Here is a 19,943-nt window from a genome sequence, read left to right as displayed (position 1 = left end):
CATTCCTCACCTAACTCGTCCAACTCCCTCACCTAACATCACCTAACCCGTCTGTCACTCATCTCTAACAGTTCACCTAACTCCGTCCAAAACTCCGTCTGATTTCATCTTTTTGTCTCCTCAATCGTCACAGCCCACCATCTTCTACCTCAATCATCATATCTCTCAGCCAAACGATCTAGGACTAAATCCAATCTCTCAGCCAAACGATCATCTCCTACTTCAATCATCATCATCAATCATCATCATCTCCAGATCAGGTCTAATTATCCAAACAAAGCTTTGTCCTCGGTGAGTTATTACCCTAATTATTACCTTCAAATCAGTTATTTTGATTATATAATGCTAATTATTGCTGTGTTGGTAGTTTAATTTTATGTTACTTGGTGATTTTTTTATGTTGTGAAGGAAGTAGATCTGTATTTAGAGGAAAAAAAAGCACAACTATGAATCGTATAATAATGGCGTAATGATCGTTTTAAGTGCAAAAAGATCAACTCAGATCACCCGGATTATTTGGATGTTAGATTGTTCAATTAAGGTGAGTTTTCGTACCTTGATTGTTATATTCGAAATTAATTTGATGCGTACTTGTGATTTTATACGAATTTTCTGAATCAATGTGAATTTGACATTCGGGAAATTAATTTGATGCATACTTGTGATTTCATATGAGTTTTCTGAAGCAATGTAAATTTTACATTAGGGAAAAAAAATTTAACAGTAGTCGTTTTGTTGTTCACCGGAATTTTAACAACAGTAACCACACTAAAAAAAATTCTATTAATGTAATTATTTGGGTTTCTAAAAACCGTCGTCACACGATATTTGAACACACGCTGATGATTTATTCGAATACATTGAATTAAAATAGCATAAGAAGCATCGCCTAATTATTTTGGGTTCTAAAATTACGATAAATAGTGCTACCTGCTCAACATGACAACTCTATCATTCATTTTCACTGGCAGCAGCTTCTTTGGTGTTTGAAATCTGGTCTGCGTCTTGATAGTATTTGCAAATAACCATGTAATCTTGATAGTTTGCTTTCAAGTAGCTGCAACCTCCTAAAAATAATGACGGTATAGTTATATGGCTCCTAGATATAGATGGTTCAGTCTCTGCCTTCACTACACAATTATCTATATTTTTGAAACTCTCTGATCCATTTTCTGTGTCCTTGTCTTTAGCCATATTGGAATTCTTAATTTTTTTTAAAGTTTTTTATGGGTTGTGAACAATGGAGATGATTGTGGCTGTATTGTCGATTTTATAGTGATTCTTGTAGGGTTTCTCTTATGACCTAATTGCCGTTATTTTAGGCCGTATATTTCGCATATCATTTTAGTTCAGTTATTTTAGGGATATTTATATTGGAGAAGACAATTTTTTAAGAGAAGATAAGTTGATAAGATATGGGGGTGTTTGACCTTGTTTATATAAAATGTGTTTTTCCTTTTTAAAAGGTTTTTTTGTATAAACTATTTCTTAGAAAATTTATAAGTTTTTGTCGGAATTAAAAATTATTTTTCATTGTTTCATACGTTTCAGCAAGTGAGTAATTTTTTGTTTCTTATTTTAAAAATATCACATGTATACCTAATATTATAATTTGAATGATACTTATACTGACGAAATTTGCAAATATTTTTGTATACGCTCAAATATTATTTTTTTGCATGTCATAAAATCTTATGAATACAAACGAAAAACAAAAGTAGGAGTAGATTTCACGTGAATTTGCTACTCTATTCTCATACTGGGCAGTTTCTGTCTTTTTCCAACTCTGTTTTACACCATTTCAAAAATACTTTTTGATCTAACTTCTGCTTTTTTTCATTTACAAAAAAATCCTTAAACATAAAAAAAGGCTTGCAAGAGGGGAAAAAAAACATCTGTATGATTCGAAACATAAATCTTTTGCTCTAATGTATCGAAATTAAAGAGTAAAAAGAGTCGCTAATTTATTGATCTAAGTTCAAATAGTAGGCAATAATGTACGACGATAACATGCCGTTACAAATTATCAAATATTTCTTTGTAGACGACATTTGTCGTCACATTAGATGTGACCCCTTCTTGGTCACAAATAAGCACTTTCAATCCCTTCTTACTTGTTACCCTTGAGATTGCAACGTATAATTGTCCATGACTAAACACCGGCCTAGGGAGGTAAAGCCCAACATGGGAGAGAGATTGTCCCTGGCTCTTATTAATAGTCATAGCAAAACATACGGTCACTGGAAATTGTCTTCTTACGAACTTAACGGGGAACTTAGTCTCATCCAAGGAGACAAAGATAATCTAGGTATATATACTTTGTCCCCCACCTTGCTACCGGTTATGATAGTGGCACCAATAACGCGTTCCCTTAGGTTAGTAACCACCAGCCTTGTGCCATTGCATAAACCACGGGTTTGATCAATGTTTCGAAGGAGCATTACCATAGCACCGAGTTTTAACTTCAGGTTATGATTGGGGATACCAGAACACTTTATAGTGTTGAGAAACTCGGTAGAGTACAAATCTTGCATGTATATATTGCTCTCTTCTTTACTTATTTCATCAGAGCTTAAGTATTCTTTTTCAATCTCGCGAATCTTCGACAATATATAATCATTGACTGTCTCAACGATTTCATGCGTGGGAGCAAGAACCGCCCGTTCTTGCAAGTACTCGTGGTTCCCTAAATTATCTTCCAGTGATGGATATGTGCTATTGACAATCGCTGCAATAGGGTCGCTTGTTTGGGGTATGAGAATGTCCTCGGGCATCTCAATATCAACCTCCCCATCATTAGGGCCGCCGAGTAACCCATCTCCCACCTTTAATATCCATTCTGAGAACTGTCTGATCTCATCTGCATTGGAATTAGAACCTCCAGCTTGGAGACGCATGTTTCTTGTAAGCTTTAACAACTTTATATTAAAAAAAAAATATAGCTTATCAGAAATGGAGTATAAAACCATATATATATATTAGTAGGTATTAGTAAATTCGTATAAAGTATAGTTTTACCTTGCATTCAGACCATAAGTATGAAGAACTGATCGAAGCGCCCACGATATCTTGCCTACTCCCTTTCGGCACCACCGGTAGAATCTGACGAAAGTCGCCGCCAAAGACGACAACTTTACCACCAAAGGGCTTATTCGGGTCACCACCAGCCGAGAACCTCATAACATCCTTCAAACTCTTATCAAGAGCCTCGAAACAATTTTTATTGACCATGGGTGCTTCATCCCAGATAATAAGCTTAGTCCTTATCAATAATTCCGCTAAATCAGTACCCGGTTTTATGCGCGGACACGTGGAGTGCTCGGACGCATTGATTGGTATACCAAATCTTGAATGAGCTGTCGATCCATTTGGAAGTAGGATTGCTGCAATCCCACTTGAAGCGACAGGAAGTACAATCTCTCCTTCGCTTCTTATGGCGGCGCATAACGTCTTCCATATGAAAGTTTTTCCCGTATCCGCCGTATCCATGACAAAAGAAGACCCTCCTCGTTGAGCCCTTACGCATCCATTATTTCATCATACACGACTCTTTGCTCATCTCATCATAGATGTGATAAGTTTAACATGCTCCTCCTTTAGTGCATCTTTGTCATAAGACAACTCACCTAATATCAATTGGTTTATGTCTCCTGATGTGAATGAATCATCAAGGGATGGCATATTTTCAAACCTACGAAGGGTGCTACCATTGCTTTTGAGCAATGCTTCAATTTCTACCAAAGCATACTGTTGCAGCTCCCTCTCGCTAAGTTGTAGATCTGCACAGTTGTACACGAACCCTTAAAAATGTAATCAAACTATTTCATAAATCTTACATTACATAAAATTTGAGTATGGTTTTAAAATACCTTCATTCCGTAGTGTTAAACGTCTCCTATAGAGAATATCATCGGTCAAATGACGCCAGGTCTTCTCCCATACTAACTCAGGCTTAGCTAAGTTGCCGGCCATTAATAAGGTGGCAAAGAGGTGTCTTAGGTATACACCTGATCCCCAATCACTCGCTTCTATAATAGCATCAATATATTCTTTGTCATCACCAAGCAAGCCTCGAGCGTAGCACGCTTCTTTAAACGTTGGGAAAACTTCCTTATTAAACGTCCGTATGTCCTCGTATGATGTAGGACCCTTGACAAAATTCAATAGTGTTCTCATATAATACAGTTCACCACCACCAGGGGACATATGGTGCATCCTTCCAAGGGAGAATCCCCGCTCTCTTTCGGACCATCTCTTTTGATCCCTTTTCCACACATACTTCATCTAAACTCGGATATGTCAATTCTCTTGCTTCAGGATGGTGTTTGTTATATTCCATCCACTTTATGAACATTGTCTTATTAATATTGTCTCTTTCAAGAACCGTGTTGATGTGGTCTTCATCATTAAAAACAACCCTCTGCTCATTTGGTAGGTGAAAATCTAGCCTCTCAACGGGTGGTGTCCTATAATGAATGTCGAACGCAAAAAACTCTCCAAACAAATTTCGCACGGTGAAATATATCTGCAATCATAATACCTCTGATCTCGTCTATCCATTCGGATTCGATTATTACGACTTAGTGAGTTGATCAACTGTGACTCGATCATAGCCCTTATTAATGTACTTGAATAAGTATTTGATAGATCTCGCCTGATTGCACCACTCCACATTAATGTGTGCGCGATATTTAAGCAACAATGTGGTATTGTATGGGACTACAAAGCTATTGCCAAGAAGTTTGCCACCCTTTTCAACTTCTCGTCCATTATTCCTCCTCCTATACCGGGGGTATCCTTCAGAGTCGACAATTGTTCGGTCGTTAAATTTTTTTGGAAAATGTCTAGAGCAATTCGAATCAACCATACACGGAGATTGTGGATAACCATCCCCACACGGACCGTGAATCATGTATTCCTTAACTGCCTCATACAGAACAGGATGTGTAGCTGGATCTGGTATCTCTGCGCATATCAATTTATCCACGTCAGCAACTTCGGGGAACTTATCATCTCGGTGTAAGAAGAGCAATATATGAGCATGAGGTAGGCCACGTTTACGAATTCAATTGTGTACACCACTGTGAAAATAGAAATGTATAAAATCGTGGATTAGTTCAGTTGTTGGTGTTAAATTCGTTTGATTATAAAAGCCTAATTACATTACAAAGTTGTAAAGGTAAAGAAATTACCTCCTCTTGTGCGGCCAAAAATATGACGTTCTTTCAAGTCTTTCATGAGCTCTTGTAGCTTTATCTTGAAAACTCGATCGAGTATATCAGGTCTGTCTTCAGACCTTAGTCCCTTCTTTTTGAGGAACCTGGTTATTTCTGGCCACTTTGGATTACACGTGAATGTGATGAACAGATCGGGATAACCACACCATTTGCAAATAACCATGGTATCCTGATAGTTTGCTTTCAAGTAACTGCGACCTTCTAAAAATGATGGTGGTACAATGATACGGCTCCCAGATGAAGATGGTTCGGTCTCTCCCCTTGCTACCGGGCGGCTAGAATTTTGAAACTCTCTGATCGAAGTTTTGGCTGGTTGTAACGGATAAAGGAAAGCCGTTGTGATTCCACCATCATATAGCCGTCAACCAAGAATTGTTGGAATCCTTTACCCGATGATAATAACGTTGAAGGTTCTTTGTCCAACGGTCGATCCTCAGATACGGAAAGCAAAAACTCACGAAGAGTTAGGCGATTTCGTGCGTTTTCACCTTTGCTTGACTTAGAAATTGATTTTTCACTGTGCTTGATGCCGAGTCTGTAACCGTCTTCGCCGAATGGAAATAGGAGAGGATACTGCAATGATAGGTAGGAAGGATGCAACTCAGATATTCGTTGAAATCGGCCACTACGCGTCTCAATAATTATGTCCCTCTTCTCTAATGTTTCATCAATGTCCCCAACAATAAGAGCTGCAACCTCAGAAGCTGTTGGGAGATTGTACGTTCTTCCGTCAGTTTCTCGCTTGCTGATTAACCTCATCTTAACTTCTCCTTCCATTCCTGAACTCAATCTATCCCTGACCATTCTGAACATTTTAGCTAGGGGATTGTATCGATCAATCATCTCTCGTAACAGAGTTATGAGCTGATCATTAAATTGTTCAGGATTTGTGGGGCTGCATATCACATAAATATATAAGTAAGTGAGTCTGTTAGAACATAAAATCAGGGGGTCTACTTGAAATATTTTTTAGCTTCTCTCTTACCTGACGGCATTTTTCCTATGCCGGATTTCTTCATCCGTATCATAAATGTAAAGCTGGCAGAATTTTGGGGGAGCTGAATCTGGTCGTAACAAAGACCCTATTAAATGAAAATTCTGACCACCCATTTTGAAAGTGTAAGGTCCTCGACCTCGATTGACTGTATTGTCGATTTTTCCTCCCATTGAGGTAAATGAAAACATAGAATTATATGCTCTGATGTTGTCAATAAAGTGCCTGGTTTGCGGATGACTTTGACTCAACAAATCTCTTAATAATTCAGGAGGATGTTTCAACATAGGGAGTTCTATGGTTCCATCCATGCAACACAGAGAGAAGGTTGGATTTTTTGGCGTCCTATTCTTTCGTACTCTTTCTCGCGTACCACATTTCGCATATAACATTTTTGCAAATCGTAATCCTTATCCCCAATATCCCAGTAACCTTCGAGTGTATCTTCCAGTGTATCTTCCAGTGTTTCTGTTGCATTAATTAAGTTAGGTCACAACATTATGTTAGTAATGGTTGAATAATTTTCATAGGCTTATAAACATTGCCATTTACTTTTTTTTTCCATAGCTACATAAATAACTCATTCTAAAATTACCTTGCTCAATCTCGCCAATATCAACAACATTTCGACTTGATGATGCCTCGCATCTGGTCAATTGTTGTTGTTTATTGGCTGTGTGCATAGTTCTTGATTCTGCCACGACGAAATGCCAATTACCCGAAGTAGAGTAGGTGGTTAAATAAAACAAATAATCATAAATTCATATATATTATACCCACCACTTCTACTTGATGACGCTTCTATATATGGGGAACACATATTTCTAGTCAGGCTTTGAGATATGTTTGTATTCTCCGAAGTGAATGTAGTCACTTGGCGAGATGCTGCAATCACGAAGTGTATATAAGCAAAGGCAAAATAGGTAGAATATAGAAAAAGAGGTGAGAAAATGAAACGTATATATATATATATATATATATATATATATATATATATATATATATATATATATCTATATATATATATATATATACCTTCATATGCGTTACAAATATTCCTAGTCAATTCCTCCAGTATTTCTCTACTGTAGTAAGCAGGTTGCTTCGAGGTTACGAATGAGGTCATTGGAGTTAATGCTGCAATAAGATCAGAGAGAGAACGAAATGCAAAATATTATGCTAAAAGAGAAGATGAAATACATGTTTAACATATATTATTATACATACCATTCTGACTTGATGATGCTTCATATGTGGAGACAATATTCATTTTTAAAGAGTCAACTATATTTAAGTAGATAGCATAGTTAGTAGAGAAGAAAATTATGAGAAATTTTGATGATATGAAGCCAAAAAAAATAGGAAATGTAGTTCTGAAGTTTCGTGTTGATACCAATTGGAGGAGTAAAGTGATTTGAGCTCGTATACAGATTCGTCTGATACTGAATACCATTATTAATATCATCTGCCTTACCTGCATTTTTATTAATTATAATACTTTAATAACACGTCTTCTTATTTTTTTTTTGTTAATATTAAACGCTAACACAGTGATGGTGCTTTATGAACAGGTAAGGTGATGATTGTACCGGTGGCACCACAACTCAAAGATCTGGTAGAGTACCGCGCCAGGTGATGTGTTGTTGCTCATCCTCTTTGTAGTTAAGATCAATTTTCTATTCTGTCTTGCATTGGTTGCATTTGTTCGATGTGGTGCTAAAAGATGTAACATAAAGCATATTATGACCCATACATTATGTACTTGAAAAGTAACAAAACAAAATCATGAGTGGTCTTACAATTAAGTGAACTCTAAAATTACCTTGAAGCATATTAAGTGGTGATGTGCCCGTGTGAAAGACATTTTGGTGAAATGGGCATGTAGCATAGAAAGTAAGCCACTCAAAGGTCGCTTTATTTCCTGTTTTCCTTTGGGATGTAATCAACTTTCGCTTTTGTCTTGCGATTTTAGAGCATATTTGACAATTTTGGAAATATTGATATTGAATAGCTCCTGGTATAAATTAAGTAGATGATTGATCAGAGTGATAAAGTTTACAATTTATCTTTGGAAAAACTTTTACATAATGAATGGATTTGAATGACGTACCGTTACGGATAACATTATTCAATGCATTAGATCCGTAATTTGTCGGGGTGATACTGTTAACAACAGGAGATGCGTTCTGACTTGATATGTGTTGTATGTTTTCTGCAGATAGGCACATTTTCATGTGGTCACTTAAATAAATGGTTATACGTACCTGTTCCAAAATAATGGCCTATTTCTATACCTGTGTGTCCTTTATTCATAATGGCTTTTCCCTTTGCACGAACATTAGTTAGGGCGCTTTGAGTATTGGCTTTTCTCTTTCCTCGAACATTGGTCTCTGTATTTTGAGAGTTTGATTACTATCCAGCATGTATACTTGCAGTATAGACAATTGTGTGATGCAAATTTATAAATTGAAATTTATAGTGCCCACATGCATACCTCTGTTCAGTGGATGTTCAGTGGATTTTAATTATTTGTTCCTTTATTTCTAGGATTGGCTAAAATGTAATTTTGTGTGCTTATAAAATACTGATTGTCCTAAATTAAACGATTCATAAATAAATAAATACCTTCTATGGAATGAAATGGTTGTTTCTTGTTTTCCAGATTCAGATTCGTTATATCACGTAAAGGATTGACCACGTTGGGAGATGAACTCTGAGGTAAGTCTGTCCGCTCCGATTCTGTGGAGGACCGTTCATTTCCTGAAATGATTGAAAAGTTTTATAAATAATTCCAGCAGAAAATTTCAAGTTCATTAACTTGACTGAGTTGTATTACCTTTGTTTCGATTTTTGATTCACGCCTTCCTTTTCTTATCATTAAAGAAATGGTTATAAGAATATCACACTAAATAATGGCCTATATCTTTACCTGTGTCTGTGTCTCTTTTATTCGTAATGGCTTTTCCCTTTCCACGAACATTAGTTAGGGCGATTTGAGTATTGGCTTTTCTCTTTCCTCGAACATTAGTCTCTGTATTTTGCTTGTATTAGTACTGTTAAGCATGTATACTTGCAGTATAGACAATTGTGTTATGCAAAATTAGAAATTGAAAGTTGTAGTGCCCACATGCATACCTCTATTCAGTGGATTTATATTATTTCTGGCTTTGTTTTGAGGATTGGCTACAACATGGATTCATAGATATGTAATATTGTGTGCTTATAAAATAGTGATTATCCTAAATTAAATGGATTCGTAAATAAATACCTTCTATGGAATGACATGATTGTCTATTGTTCACCAGATTCGTTACATCACTGAGTGGATTGACCATGTTGGCGGATGAACTCTGGGTAAGTCTTTCCGCACTGATTCTGTCCAGTACAATTCATTCTCCTAAATTACTGAACCATTTTTTTTAATATAGCATAAGGAATAATCATGTTTTTTCAAAGTGGAGTAAATTGTATTACCTTTATTGCGATCTTTTATTGTTGCTTTCCTCTTCTTTGAATTAGTGTTTGGAGTATCTGGAGCCATGCTCTTATTTGAATCCTCCGATGAGTCTGCTAGGTGAAAGTTTTTTTTTTAATAGCAAGAGTGTTGTTTAGAGTGTTGTTTTAACTGATTGTGAGAAGGATTTCCTCTTTTTGTGGCATGATATCTTCTTGGTGGTTCAGCCAGAGAGAATATAGGGTTCAGAGTCTAACATACTAAGAGTACCTTCATTTAAATTTTCATTTTGTGCCAAGTATGAATTTTTTTTTATTGTGATAACTGCAAAGATTGAAATAACATATAAGGGGAGAAAATGTGTATCAAAATGGCGTAAAAAAAATTTAAATGAAATTTTTATCAGCCACAAATACTTTTGAATTTTTTTTTTATTGTGATAACTGCAAATATTTTGAGTCTCTAAGATTCCGGTCAGTAAGGATAGTCCTATTTCTAAGACTCCAAATTTTTAAAGTAATTTTCGAGTCATGTGCATACTCCTAGAATGTTTATCATGAACTGTTTCTTGGAATGTGTCTCTCAAGACTTGATTGTGCTATATTGTATATAGTTCTTAGTTCTTAGTCAGTTAGGTTAAGTTGTAGGTAAATTTTTGGCTAATTTTATGTTTAGTTTGTTGTTGTCATTCCCAGTGAGGGTAGCTAATAGTTTTATGACGTTTGCCATGGTTTAGCTTGTCGGTTTTTCATATTGAGTGCAATAACCACAAACACATATGATAAATGGTAATATATAATTAAAATCAAAAGTAAACGAATTTTGAACACACGTTCATGATTTATTCGCATACATTAATTGCAATAGCATAATATTAAACCTTAGCCTAATTATTTTGGGTTCTAAAAACCGTAGTCTAAAATAGCATTACATGATTGGGGTCTAATACCCTTAGCCTGATTATTTTGGGTTCTAAAAACCGTAGTCTAAAATAGCATAATATCATTGGGGCGTAGTACCCTTGGCCTAATTATTTGAGGTTCTAAAAACCGAAGTCTAATATGATGATTATGGTCACAATTGTCACCACGATCATTCTTTTTCCATCTTGACAGCTAGCAATTTTTTGGTGGCTGAGAATTCATCCCCTATGATACGAACCTCACAATCGTCATCATTGGTCGCATCTAACATTTTTGACAATGATCGTTTTAAGGGTGGAGTGATCAAACTGTCACTGGCCTCAGTTTCGGATACACATGCCTGCATTTGAAATTAATGTTATTAAGTTTTTCACACATTGAATTTAACACTGAGTATGAAATTACTGTATTCGAATATCAAAGGGTTGAAATAAAATATACCTTATTTTCAGGCAATGCAACTTTACTGCTGGGTTTCACATCATTGTACACACTGCCAACTTCAGATTCCTGCATTAATGTTAAAATAAGACAATATGAGACCATGTTTGGGAATTTTCAATGATGTATATTCATAAAGGAGTTATATTTTGGCAAACCTTCAAGGCCAAGTACTTGGCATTCCATCGGTCCACCATATCTTGATCATCACTCATACTAAGTACTGTGTATGATTTTTATTTCTGCTCCAAGTTGTACTTTGGGTGAATTTCCACTTTGAAGATAAATTGCTTGTCAATGAAAATGTCGAAATCTGGCATATCATCCTTTCGTCCATTCTGCAGGGTGATAAGAAATTAGTCGTAGATATTTAACCTATATTCGTGCCAATGTTTAATAACTGATTATAACTTCTGTTATCATTTACCACAGAAGGATTACCTCTTCAAGGGCAGCAAGCATGTCTGCTGCGGAGACGTTGATGAAGCTTGTGATTTGAGTCTCAAAGATGACAAATTCGGAGACTTCATTATCTGCACCAATGACACGAAACTTTACCTGATACCTGAATGCAAAAGGAGAGTAGTGAGGTATGCTATTCTGAAAAATGCGCTTTAAAATAATTCATTTAGGAGTGTCTAATACCTTGGTATGCTAATTTCAGACCCTTCCGTACTGCCAATGCATTTTTCTTTCTTGCAAACCCACCTACCTGAATCATTCTTCACAACTTTACTTGTACAATGCTTGCAACTATCATAGTACCACTTGACACTCAAATCAACATCATATATAGTTGCAAGTGTCACATATCTCCCAGCCTGTATTTGCATGACAACAAATATTTTCAGTCATATTCACAATATATTCAAAAATATTGTAAAGCCGGTAGTCCATAGTTCAGGATGAACAAAAAAAAAGTACAATATTACCTTTTGACATTTCTTAATCTCCGTAATTGTACTCAAGTTATCTCCTGAGAGCATATCTTCCGACTCACTCGAAATATAGGATATAACATTGGAGTTACTTGGTTCTTGACCGGCATATAGTCTTTGTTGCATTAGAATATAACATTAGTATTATTTGACTGAAATTATCAAAGTCCTAAGAATTTTAACAATAGTAGTTGTATAAGCTTACTCTCCGAGGAACGCTTCCACCTCTGGGATTGCGTGGTTGAAGTAGAAACGGGTGGCGTGTCTTGTAGTTATCACCCTAGGTTCACCTAGATAGGTCATCGAATTTCATATGCCGTCAGGTCAATGATTAATACAATTAAATTTTGCATACTCAAATAGTTGTATACCTTCCCATTTACACCGTTGAACACAGCGGATGACAATAATAGCAGGTTCAGTGGACGATTTACATGCATCAGCAAAAGCCTGAACTAAACCAACATAGTCGTTCCATATTGAGCATGCTAATTTCTCCTTCCTGGGTATATGTTTATTAATTAGTAGGTTATTAAAATGATTGTTGTAAATGAATAGCTATGGAATATAACGTTGAATATTAAAAGTAGTGGTATTGTTACCGAATATTCTCAATGTATATTGTCATCCAACTATTTCCATTCTTTGTTGGTTTGACTTCTCCGACTCCAGAAAACTTACCAATGACATCTGGGTGAATATGTCCAATAGATGTTACAAAATTATATAATAAGTAAATATTTTCAATTAGTGATTGATTTGTTGATTAAGTATGAGTTTCATGGACGTACCTATAAAATGTTCATCAGATACGCGTTCAGATAGAATATCACCAAAGTCCACAAACCTGAATCCATATCTTGGGATGGATAGATTGTGCACTTCTCTAACAACTGTAGGATATGCAAAGTAGATGCGTAATTCTTCAGAAGTTGCCATTTCAGCGCCTTTATTTGCCTCCACGGTGAATCTTGACAGTTTGTATAGATGTCCCTCGCTGATCCTATCCTTGAATTTGAAAATGATGCGCTTGCGAATAGTTACTTGAATTAGATTGTCCTGTAAATTATAGTAATTAAAGAATTTTACAGCATAATTTGAAATCAGAAAGTGACAATTAATACTAAAACATGTAATACCTCTGCATCTAATAATAGCATCTCTAACGCTAGAGTTTCTTCTTTGTTATAGAAGCTTTTTCTTTCCCATAGGTGCACAACACGCACGGAAATTTCAGCGGTGATCATATCTGCTTGCAAATGGCGTAGGGCGACGGGAGTGCAGTTGATGGCCATATCGGAGTTCTTAAATTTTTTCTTGTTTTTTTTTTTTTGTAAATTATGAACGATAGAGAATAGAGATGGATGGAGATGACTGTGTTGAATGTGAATTTATAGTGATTTAGATAGGGTATTTTGAGAACTAATTAGCTATATTTTGGGGAAAAAGATTGACATAGGTCAAAGCAAAAAGGAAAAAGATAATATATATCCAAAAGAAACCTACGTGGTTGAATGATGTTGACTGATTTCATTCCTTATTCCACTCAACTAAATTACCATTACTTAGTAATATTTATTTATTTATTATTTCCTTGCTTATTTTTATTCATTCTGTTTGTCATATTCCACTCCACTAATTTAGGAATTAGGAATTAGTTACTTTATGGTTGACTTTGCAATCAATCAGCATACGTAGGATTTTAGATGAGATATTTTAGACGGAATATATGGAATGGAATATTCCATCACGTAGGAATTTTAGATGAGATTTTTTTTTTCTAAAATCACGTAGGATTTTAGGTGAGATTGGTTTTTTTTTTTTTCCCATTCTACTAATGCTATGGCCGTGACATGTAGGATAGTGCTTCTCTATTATGATGCCACGTCAGCTTTTTGGCTTCTGCATTAGAGAAGTATATGATATGATGCTTGAGTATTATGATGACACGTCAGCAGATGCGGCTTCTGCATTAGAGAAATATATGATATATGATTAATCAGTTGGTTAGAAAAGATAGAGGTTCGTTCACAAGGCTTTCACTACCAAAGTTTAGAATAATAGGATGCTTTTTCATGGACTTTTTGTTATTAGTTTTCCATACCTCCTTCATCCAAAAAAACAAAATAAACACACTCTCTAATTTTATTCCTCACAAAATTAATCAAATCATTCAAATTACTCAATTGTGGACGCTAATTCTCATTTCGGTCAAGGAATAAATCTAGTTTGTTAACTTTATTAATCATGCTATATTAAATTAGGAAGATTAATTTAATATAGACTAGTAAAATTAGGGTTTAATTAAATTAATTAAATTAAGATCGGATGAAATTATGGATGCTATGCACTTGATTTTCCCTTCAATTCAGAAACAAAGCTCACGAATCAAACAAATGTTTGCACATGGGATTGGGTATACATGTTAATAAGAGATGATAAAAGAAATTAGGACGTTGATTAATGTCCACTGTATTATTGACCACCCTGGTTATGCACTAATTGTCCTTTATAACCATTTCCAATGTCATCATTCGGCTGGTGAGGGGTGGTCCAGTAGTAACATCGGTGCGGCTGGTATGCTGGTCCGGGAGAGGAGTGGGTGGATTGATTACTTTGAGAGGATTTTCGGAAACAAAATGGTAGGAAAGGTGTAGAAATGATAAGGGTATAAGGGTCATTCATGTCCATGATTGAGTAAATCATGTCCAGGAAAGTGCATGACCCAAAATTTAATCTGAACATTTTCATATATCTATCCCCTCCCCTCCCCTGCAGTTCAAAGTCAGGGTATATTTTATGAGGAATGACAATACTAAAAGCAGACAGATCGATCATGAGTATTACCTACGAAAACTAGATTTAATAACTTAAGATGTAATGCAAACTACTTATATTGCTTTTTACATTTAATTGAGCAACTAAAGACATTAATATTGTCAAATATTTACAGCCTATCAGTAGGGATAGTCGACATCAAATTCTAGAATTCTCTCCTTTTGTAGGTTATTAGAGATCACAAGGTAAAACTCATATTTTACCTAATATATGACTCATGTTTGAATAAGTCAGCCAATTATACTAAGTTAGAAATTTCATGATAAATAGCTAAGCTAAAACCGATCTTCGTTTTATTCAGTTCTCTTCATTATTTTAATTTTGAAAATTGTAGGAGTATGTGTTCACCAACCCAATCTATTATCTATGTCGCATTTTATTTGTTTCGAGTGACATTAAAGCAATCTCCGAGAGTCGAAGTTTTAAGAAATTATAGAAGCTATTAATAAAATATATAGAAAATTAGCAAATGACCCTCTTAACTTTGTTCAATGGTGAAATTAAGCCATTTTATGTTTCATTTGTAGCAATCAAGCACTTTAAGGCCGTAACTTATGAAAGAATTTTTAGAGCGATATTAGAGAGTATAATTAACTTTTGGAAACAACTTTCGAGTAATATTAATGAATTCAAATTTTGCGAACTACTAATTCTGTAAAATAATGTATTTAGGAGTCGTTTGGTTGCATATAGGAATTTGTATTGCCTATGAAGTCATAAAACACGTGAATTTAGAATTCATGTGAAGTGCAAAAAATTGTTTGGTTGTCATGAAGGAAGTGCAATTCATGTAGGCATTCTAACTTACCTAGGGGAGCCTAGGTAAGCAACTTCCTCCATTGAAGAGGAATTGAAATTCATGGGAACTTCCAATTCATGTGAATTGGGGTAACCAAACAACATACCCATTTTGCAATTCACATGAATTTAAGTTCCTACAACAAGGGTAACCAAACAACCCCTTAGATGTGCAATAGTGAATGATCTTCATCGGAATTCCTACATGTATAGAAGGTATACAAACAAGAGAACTACAATAAATCTAAAACTTCTAAATTTCTATCATTATCTTTTTTTTTTATATCATTATCTATCACTACATTTATGTATATATTGTGGTATAATACATGTTTGGACATCTATTTATAAGGAATACCATTATTGATTTGTATATCATTTGATATGAATGCATAATTTAGACATTTATTGTCTCTATCATTATTTTTTATTTATTTATGTAGTTATACATGAGTGTTTTTTTTTTATAAGGAAAGGAAACTAGGTTGCTCCTCTAGAATAGGACCAACCTATCTCATCCTTTCGGATGAGGGAGGTGAGTGAGAGTCATTGGCTGTCAGCCCACCTCGAAAGAATAGGACACAAATGTCCCAAATTGGCCATAAAGTCCGCTACTTTATTAGCCTCACGGAAACAATGGGTAAACTTAACTTCTTTGAACTGGGAGAGTTCGATTCAAATATCAGCAATAAGAGATGAAATTTCCCAAGGAATCTTCCATGACCCACGCATGGAGTTAATAACACAAAGATTATCCCTTTCAATGGCTATAGACATGTATCCCAAAGATTTAGCCGCGATTATACTTTCTCTAAGAGCAAGAGTCTCAGCTAAAAGAACATTAACATTGCCGCACGATTTAGCTCCTAGTAGCAAAATGTTACCATGATGGTTTCTAATACTGTAACCTAACGCTGCATTATTATTATCTCGTTTAGATCCATCAAAGTTAATCTTGATAAAACTTTCAGGCAGTTTTTCGCAGACAATGTTATCAATACATTTTTTATGGCAATAATCTCGTCGGCAAGGACACGTATCTTGATTATCTAGGTCTCTAAACTTTAAGTTAAACCATGAGAAAAAAGAGTTCAAAATAACATGTGTAATCTTATCAACATCCACCAAAGTGCTCTTAAAGATAAATTTATTTCTGCTAAACCATACATTCCACCAAATAAAGGATGTTTTAAGAAAAGACTTGGGGGAAATAGTCTTTAAAAGCATTAAGTTTTTCTATAAAGCTCAAAGGCTGATCATTCCTCTGGCGATGAAAAAAGGAAACCAAATCACCAACCCCAATAGCTTGACAAACATTATGCAAAATAGGGTAGTTAAAGAAAAAATGGTCACGATCCTCCGTATGATGGTTACAAAGGATGCAGTGCAAAGGCACATGCACATGATATCGCTGAAGTCTTTCTTTCGTAGGAAGACCATCTACACAAGTTTTCCAAAGAAAGAACTTAATCTTAGGCGGTAGATCACACTTCCAAATCCAGGCATAAGGACTTATTCTATCATTATAGTTAAATACTCCCTGCACAAGCCAAGCTGCAGACTTTATCGAAAAAGATCCGTCAACTGATAGTCTCCATCCCATTTCATCTGGTAAATCATTCCATGGGATAGGGACATCAAGAATTTTATTAACAATGTCTATATTGACAAAATAATTCAATTTTGGGACATTCCATTGTTTATCCGATGTGATAAATATCACATACCATAAAGTTATCGTCTCCTAAAATAATGTCATTAGACATTTGAACAATGGGTTTTTGGAAGACCCAATTATCCGTCCAAAACCTAATCCTTTTCCCATTACCAACTTGAGTATTTGTTGATTAATTGGAGTGACCATAGCATTGTTTTTTCGGTATTATTGATCGTTAAGTTACTTAATTGTATATTATATCTGTGAACCCCCGCTATAACGAGGAGAAACATGACTTATAAATTCAAGCGGAAAATAGGAAATTTTTGAAACTTTTAAAATTTAAAGCGCGGGTTCATTAAAATCCAAAACACAAATAAAGAATGCGGAAATAAAGTTAAATTTATACAAACGTGATAGTCAAAGATGAGGGAAAATATATCCCTCGAATGACAATACAATAAAAGGTGAGTCTAAGCAATACTAATAAAACAACTACTAGTCCAAGGTGCTCGCTAGCTCACACGTCTAAACCCCACAAATGCATCTTCATAAACCTGTCATTTATGTAAACATGAAAGCCACAGTCAGTGGGGAGTAACTCAAGGTTCTCCCAGCCACAAAATGTCAAAACGAACATAACAAAGAACATGAACAAATAATCATATTAGATAAGTCATGAGTGAATAGACTTATAACTAAACATGGGATCACACGTGTTTAAACCAACAAGGATAAAAGGAATGATGGGATAAACAAGTAAGGCATAAGCAACGATAAATAAATGGAGAAGAAAGACAAGGAAACAGACACGACCACTTAGCCACGAGCACGTATTTCACGGAGATATGACCAAAGTAACCATCCAAATAATGCAAGACATTTATTACTCTTAGACTATAATTTCCCCGGGTAGGACTACGATAATAATACGGTCCTAGTCTAAATCTGCATTCTCGGGTGTACATCCCGATTCGACGTGCGCCAAAGACAAAGACGCACGCACCAAGACTCGACTACTAATGAGACCGAGTACCCCAATCGCCAGAACAGCACGAAAGTGGCGGAAAGACTAAGATAAGACTCACTTGCCAGAACAGCACAAGTAGGCCAAACCTATACTTGCCAGAACAGCACAAGTAGGTCAAACCCGTACTTGCCAGAACAGCACAAGCAGGGCGGAAATGTATGTCAAGCATATACGATGGTATTATGGCATTTCTACAAGAATACGACTCTTCAATTAATCATGTGGAATAAATTACTCGTATTTGAAATACGATAAATAAATGAGAATAAATGAATTAAAGCTCATATAATAGATAAATGAAGATATTCCATATAATTATGACATGAATAAACAATAAATTCCACATTTACGGTTCATGTGAGACATAAATAAATAAACGAAAAATAATGAATTTAAGATACATAAATCATGTGACGGAAATTCAAATTAATTAAACCCGAACAAAAATATTCCACGGATAAAAATTAACCCAACCGGGGACTACGGCCCACCATGACCGCACCCGCCCGCCACGACTGACCGCACCCTCGATCGCCAAAAAGGCTGTGCCCCAAAACAGCAAAGACTCGCACGATGACCAAAGAACACGCACGACAAAACACGCAATGGTTCCCCTTTGTCCAAATAGTCTTAGGGGCGGTTTCCTAGGCCAAACCAAGACCGATTCCACCCATATAATGGACCCAATCCAAACATGTACATATACTCGAGACATAAGCAAGAAGATTGGTTCAATTTAGCATACAGAGACCCGATGAAACAGCCCGCAAAAACTGCCCGACAAAACCCATTTTTCACGGTTAAAGAAGCTCATTTGTGACCGTCTTAAGACAAAATTTTAAGCACGGAAAGAATGGAATTTCTTACATACAATCGACCCAATTCGCACCTGTATACGTACACACGACTTGAGCTATCAAACTGACTCGAACAACAACAAAGTCAACCTTAAAGTCGGGTTCAAAACTGTCCCAGTGCAGCCCATTTTTCATGGCTTCAACCTCCATTTTTGAGACAAGGTTTCAGACAGAAATTAACACGATGATTTCACGTATACAAACATTCCAATCTCGCCCAAACAACCCTCCAGAACAGCCCATAAACAGCCACCATTCAACCTATAAACAGCTCCTACAAAATCCATGTCCAACCATTCCATCAACCACCAAAACGGTCGCATAAAACTACCGAATGGATATTAAATTTCACCAAAAGTTCCAAAGTCTAAAGAAATGACAATATCAGCTATTTAGGACCACTTCAATTCAATGCTAGTTGACTTATATGAGGCAAAGGATTAGCTAAACGTGGCTATTTGACTATTCATTACCAATCCCATATTATTTACTCTTCAGGTTGTCAAGATAATGCCTCCATTTTGTGAGGATGACATTTCCTTAATGACCCTTTTTGCTAAAATCAGTTTTAAGTGCAGATAGATCACACTTTCCATAACGTCAGTCGATCAGTTTCTCAGCTGGGTTGAATCTGACTGATTGAATTATTATACGTCATCGATTCAACAGCCATCATCTTGTCTCAAAGGTTTCCAGCAACTAACCCATCGATATTCAACACCATTAAAAGTTTAAGACTAAGTTTGACAGCTATTTAGGCATAACAAATAGAGCCC

At 35.7% G+C, this 19,943-nt stretch overlaps 2 protein-coding genes and 1 long non-coding RNA gene across 3 annotated transcripts; 1 reads left to right on the top strand and 2 right to left on the bottom strand.

The window, feature by feature from the left end:
- Positions 1 to 3: 3 nt before the first annotated feature.
- Positions 4 to 7,850, top strand: LOC141626439 (uncharacterized). The gene is made up of 3 exons (XR_012536021.1): positions 4 to 291; positions 409 to 541; positions 7,803 to 7,850. It is a non-coding gene; the product is annotated as an uncharacterized LOC141626439 (long non-coding RNA).
- A 3,435-nt stretch (positions 7,851 to 11,285) lies between these two features.
- On the bottom strand, positions 11,286 to 13,282 carry LOC141631524 (replication protein A 70 kDa DNA-binding subunit C-like). Its single transcript, XM_074444183.1, has 9 exons — positions 13,127 to 13,282; positions 12,779 to 13,046; positions 12,590 to 12,677; positions 12,359 to 12,489; positions 12,193 to 12,277; positions 11,982 to 12,102; positions 11,695 to 11,870; positions 11,491 to 11,614; positions 11,286 to 11,387 (listed from the first exon to the last, which is right to left on the bottom strand). Exons 1-9 carry the CDS (start codon positions 13,280 to 13,282, stop codon positions 11,286 to 11,288), a joined length of 1,251 nt encoding a protein of 416 aa, XP_074300284.1.
- Positions 13,283 to 16,298: 3,016 nt separating this feature from the next.
- On the bottom strand, positions 16,299 to 17,226 carry LOC141631523 (uncharacterized). The gene is made up of 2 exons (XM_074444182.1): positions 16,825 to 17,226; positions 16,299 to 16,685 (listed from the first exon to the last, which is right to left on the bottom strand). The coding sequence occupies exons 1-2, from the start codon at positions 17,224 to 17,226 to the stop codon at positions 16,299 to 16,301; spliced, it is 789 nt and encodes a 262-aa protein (XP_074300283.1).
- Between the last annotated feature and the right edge of the window lie 2,717 nt (positions 17,227 to 19,943).

The sequence above is a fragment of the Silene latifolia genome, chromosome Y, assembly GCF_048544455.1.
Source record: "Silene latifolia isolate original U9 population chromosome Y, ASM4854445v1, whole genome shotgun sequence".
Classification (NCBI taxonomy): Eukaryota; Viridiplantae; Streptophyta; class Magnoliopsida; order Caryophyllales; family Caryophyllaceae; genus Silene; species Silene latifolia.
This window is presented reverse-complemented; position numbering and strand designations above follow the sequence as displayed.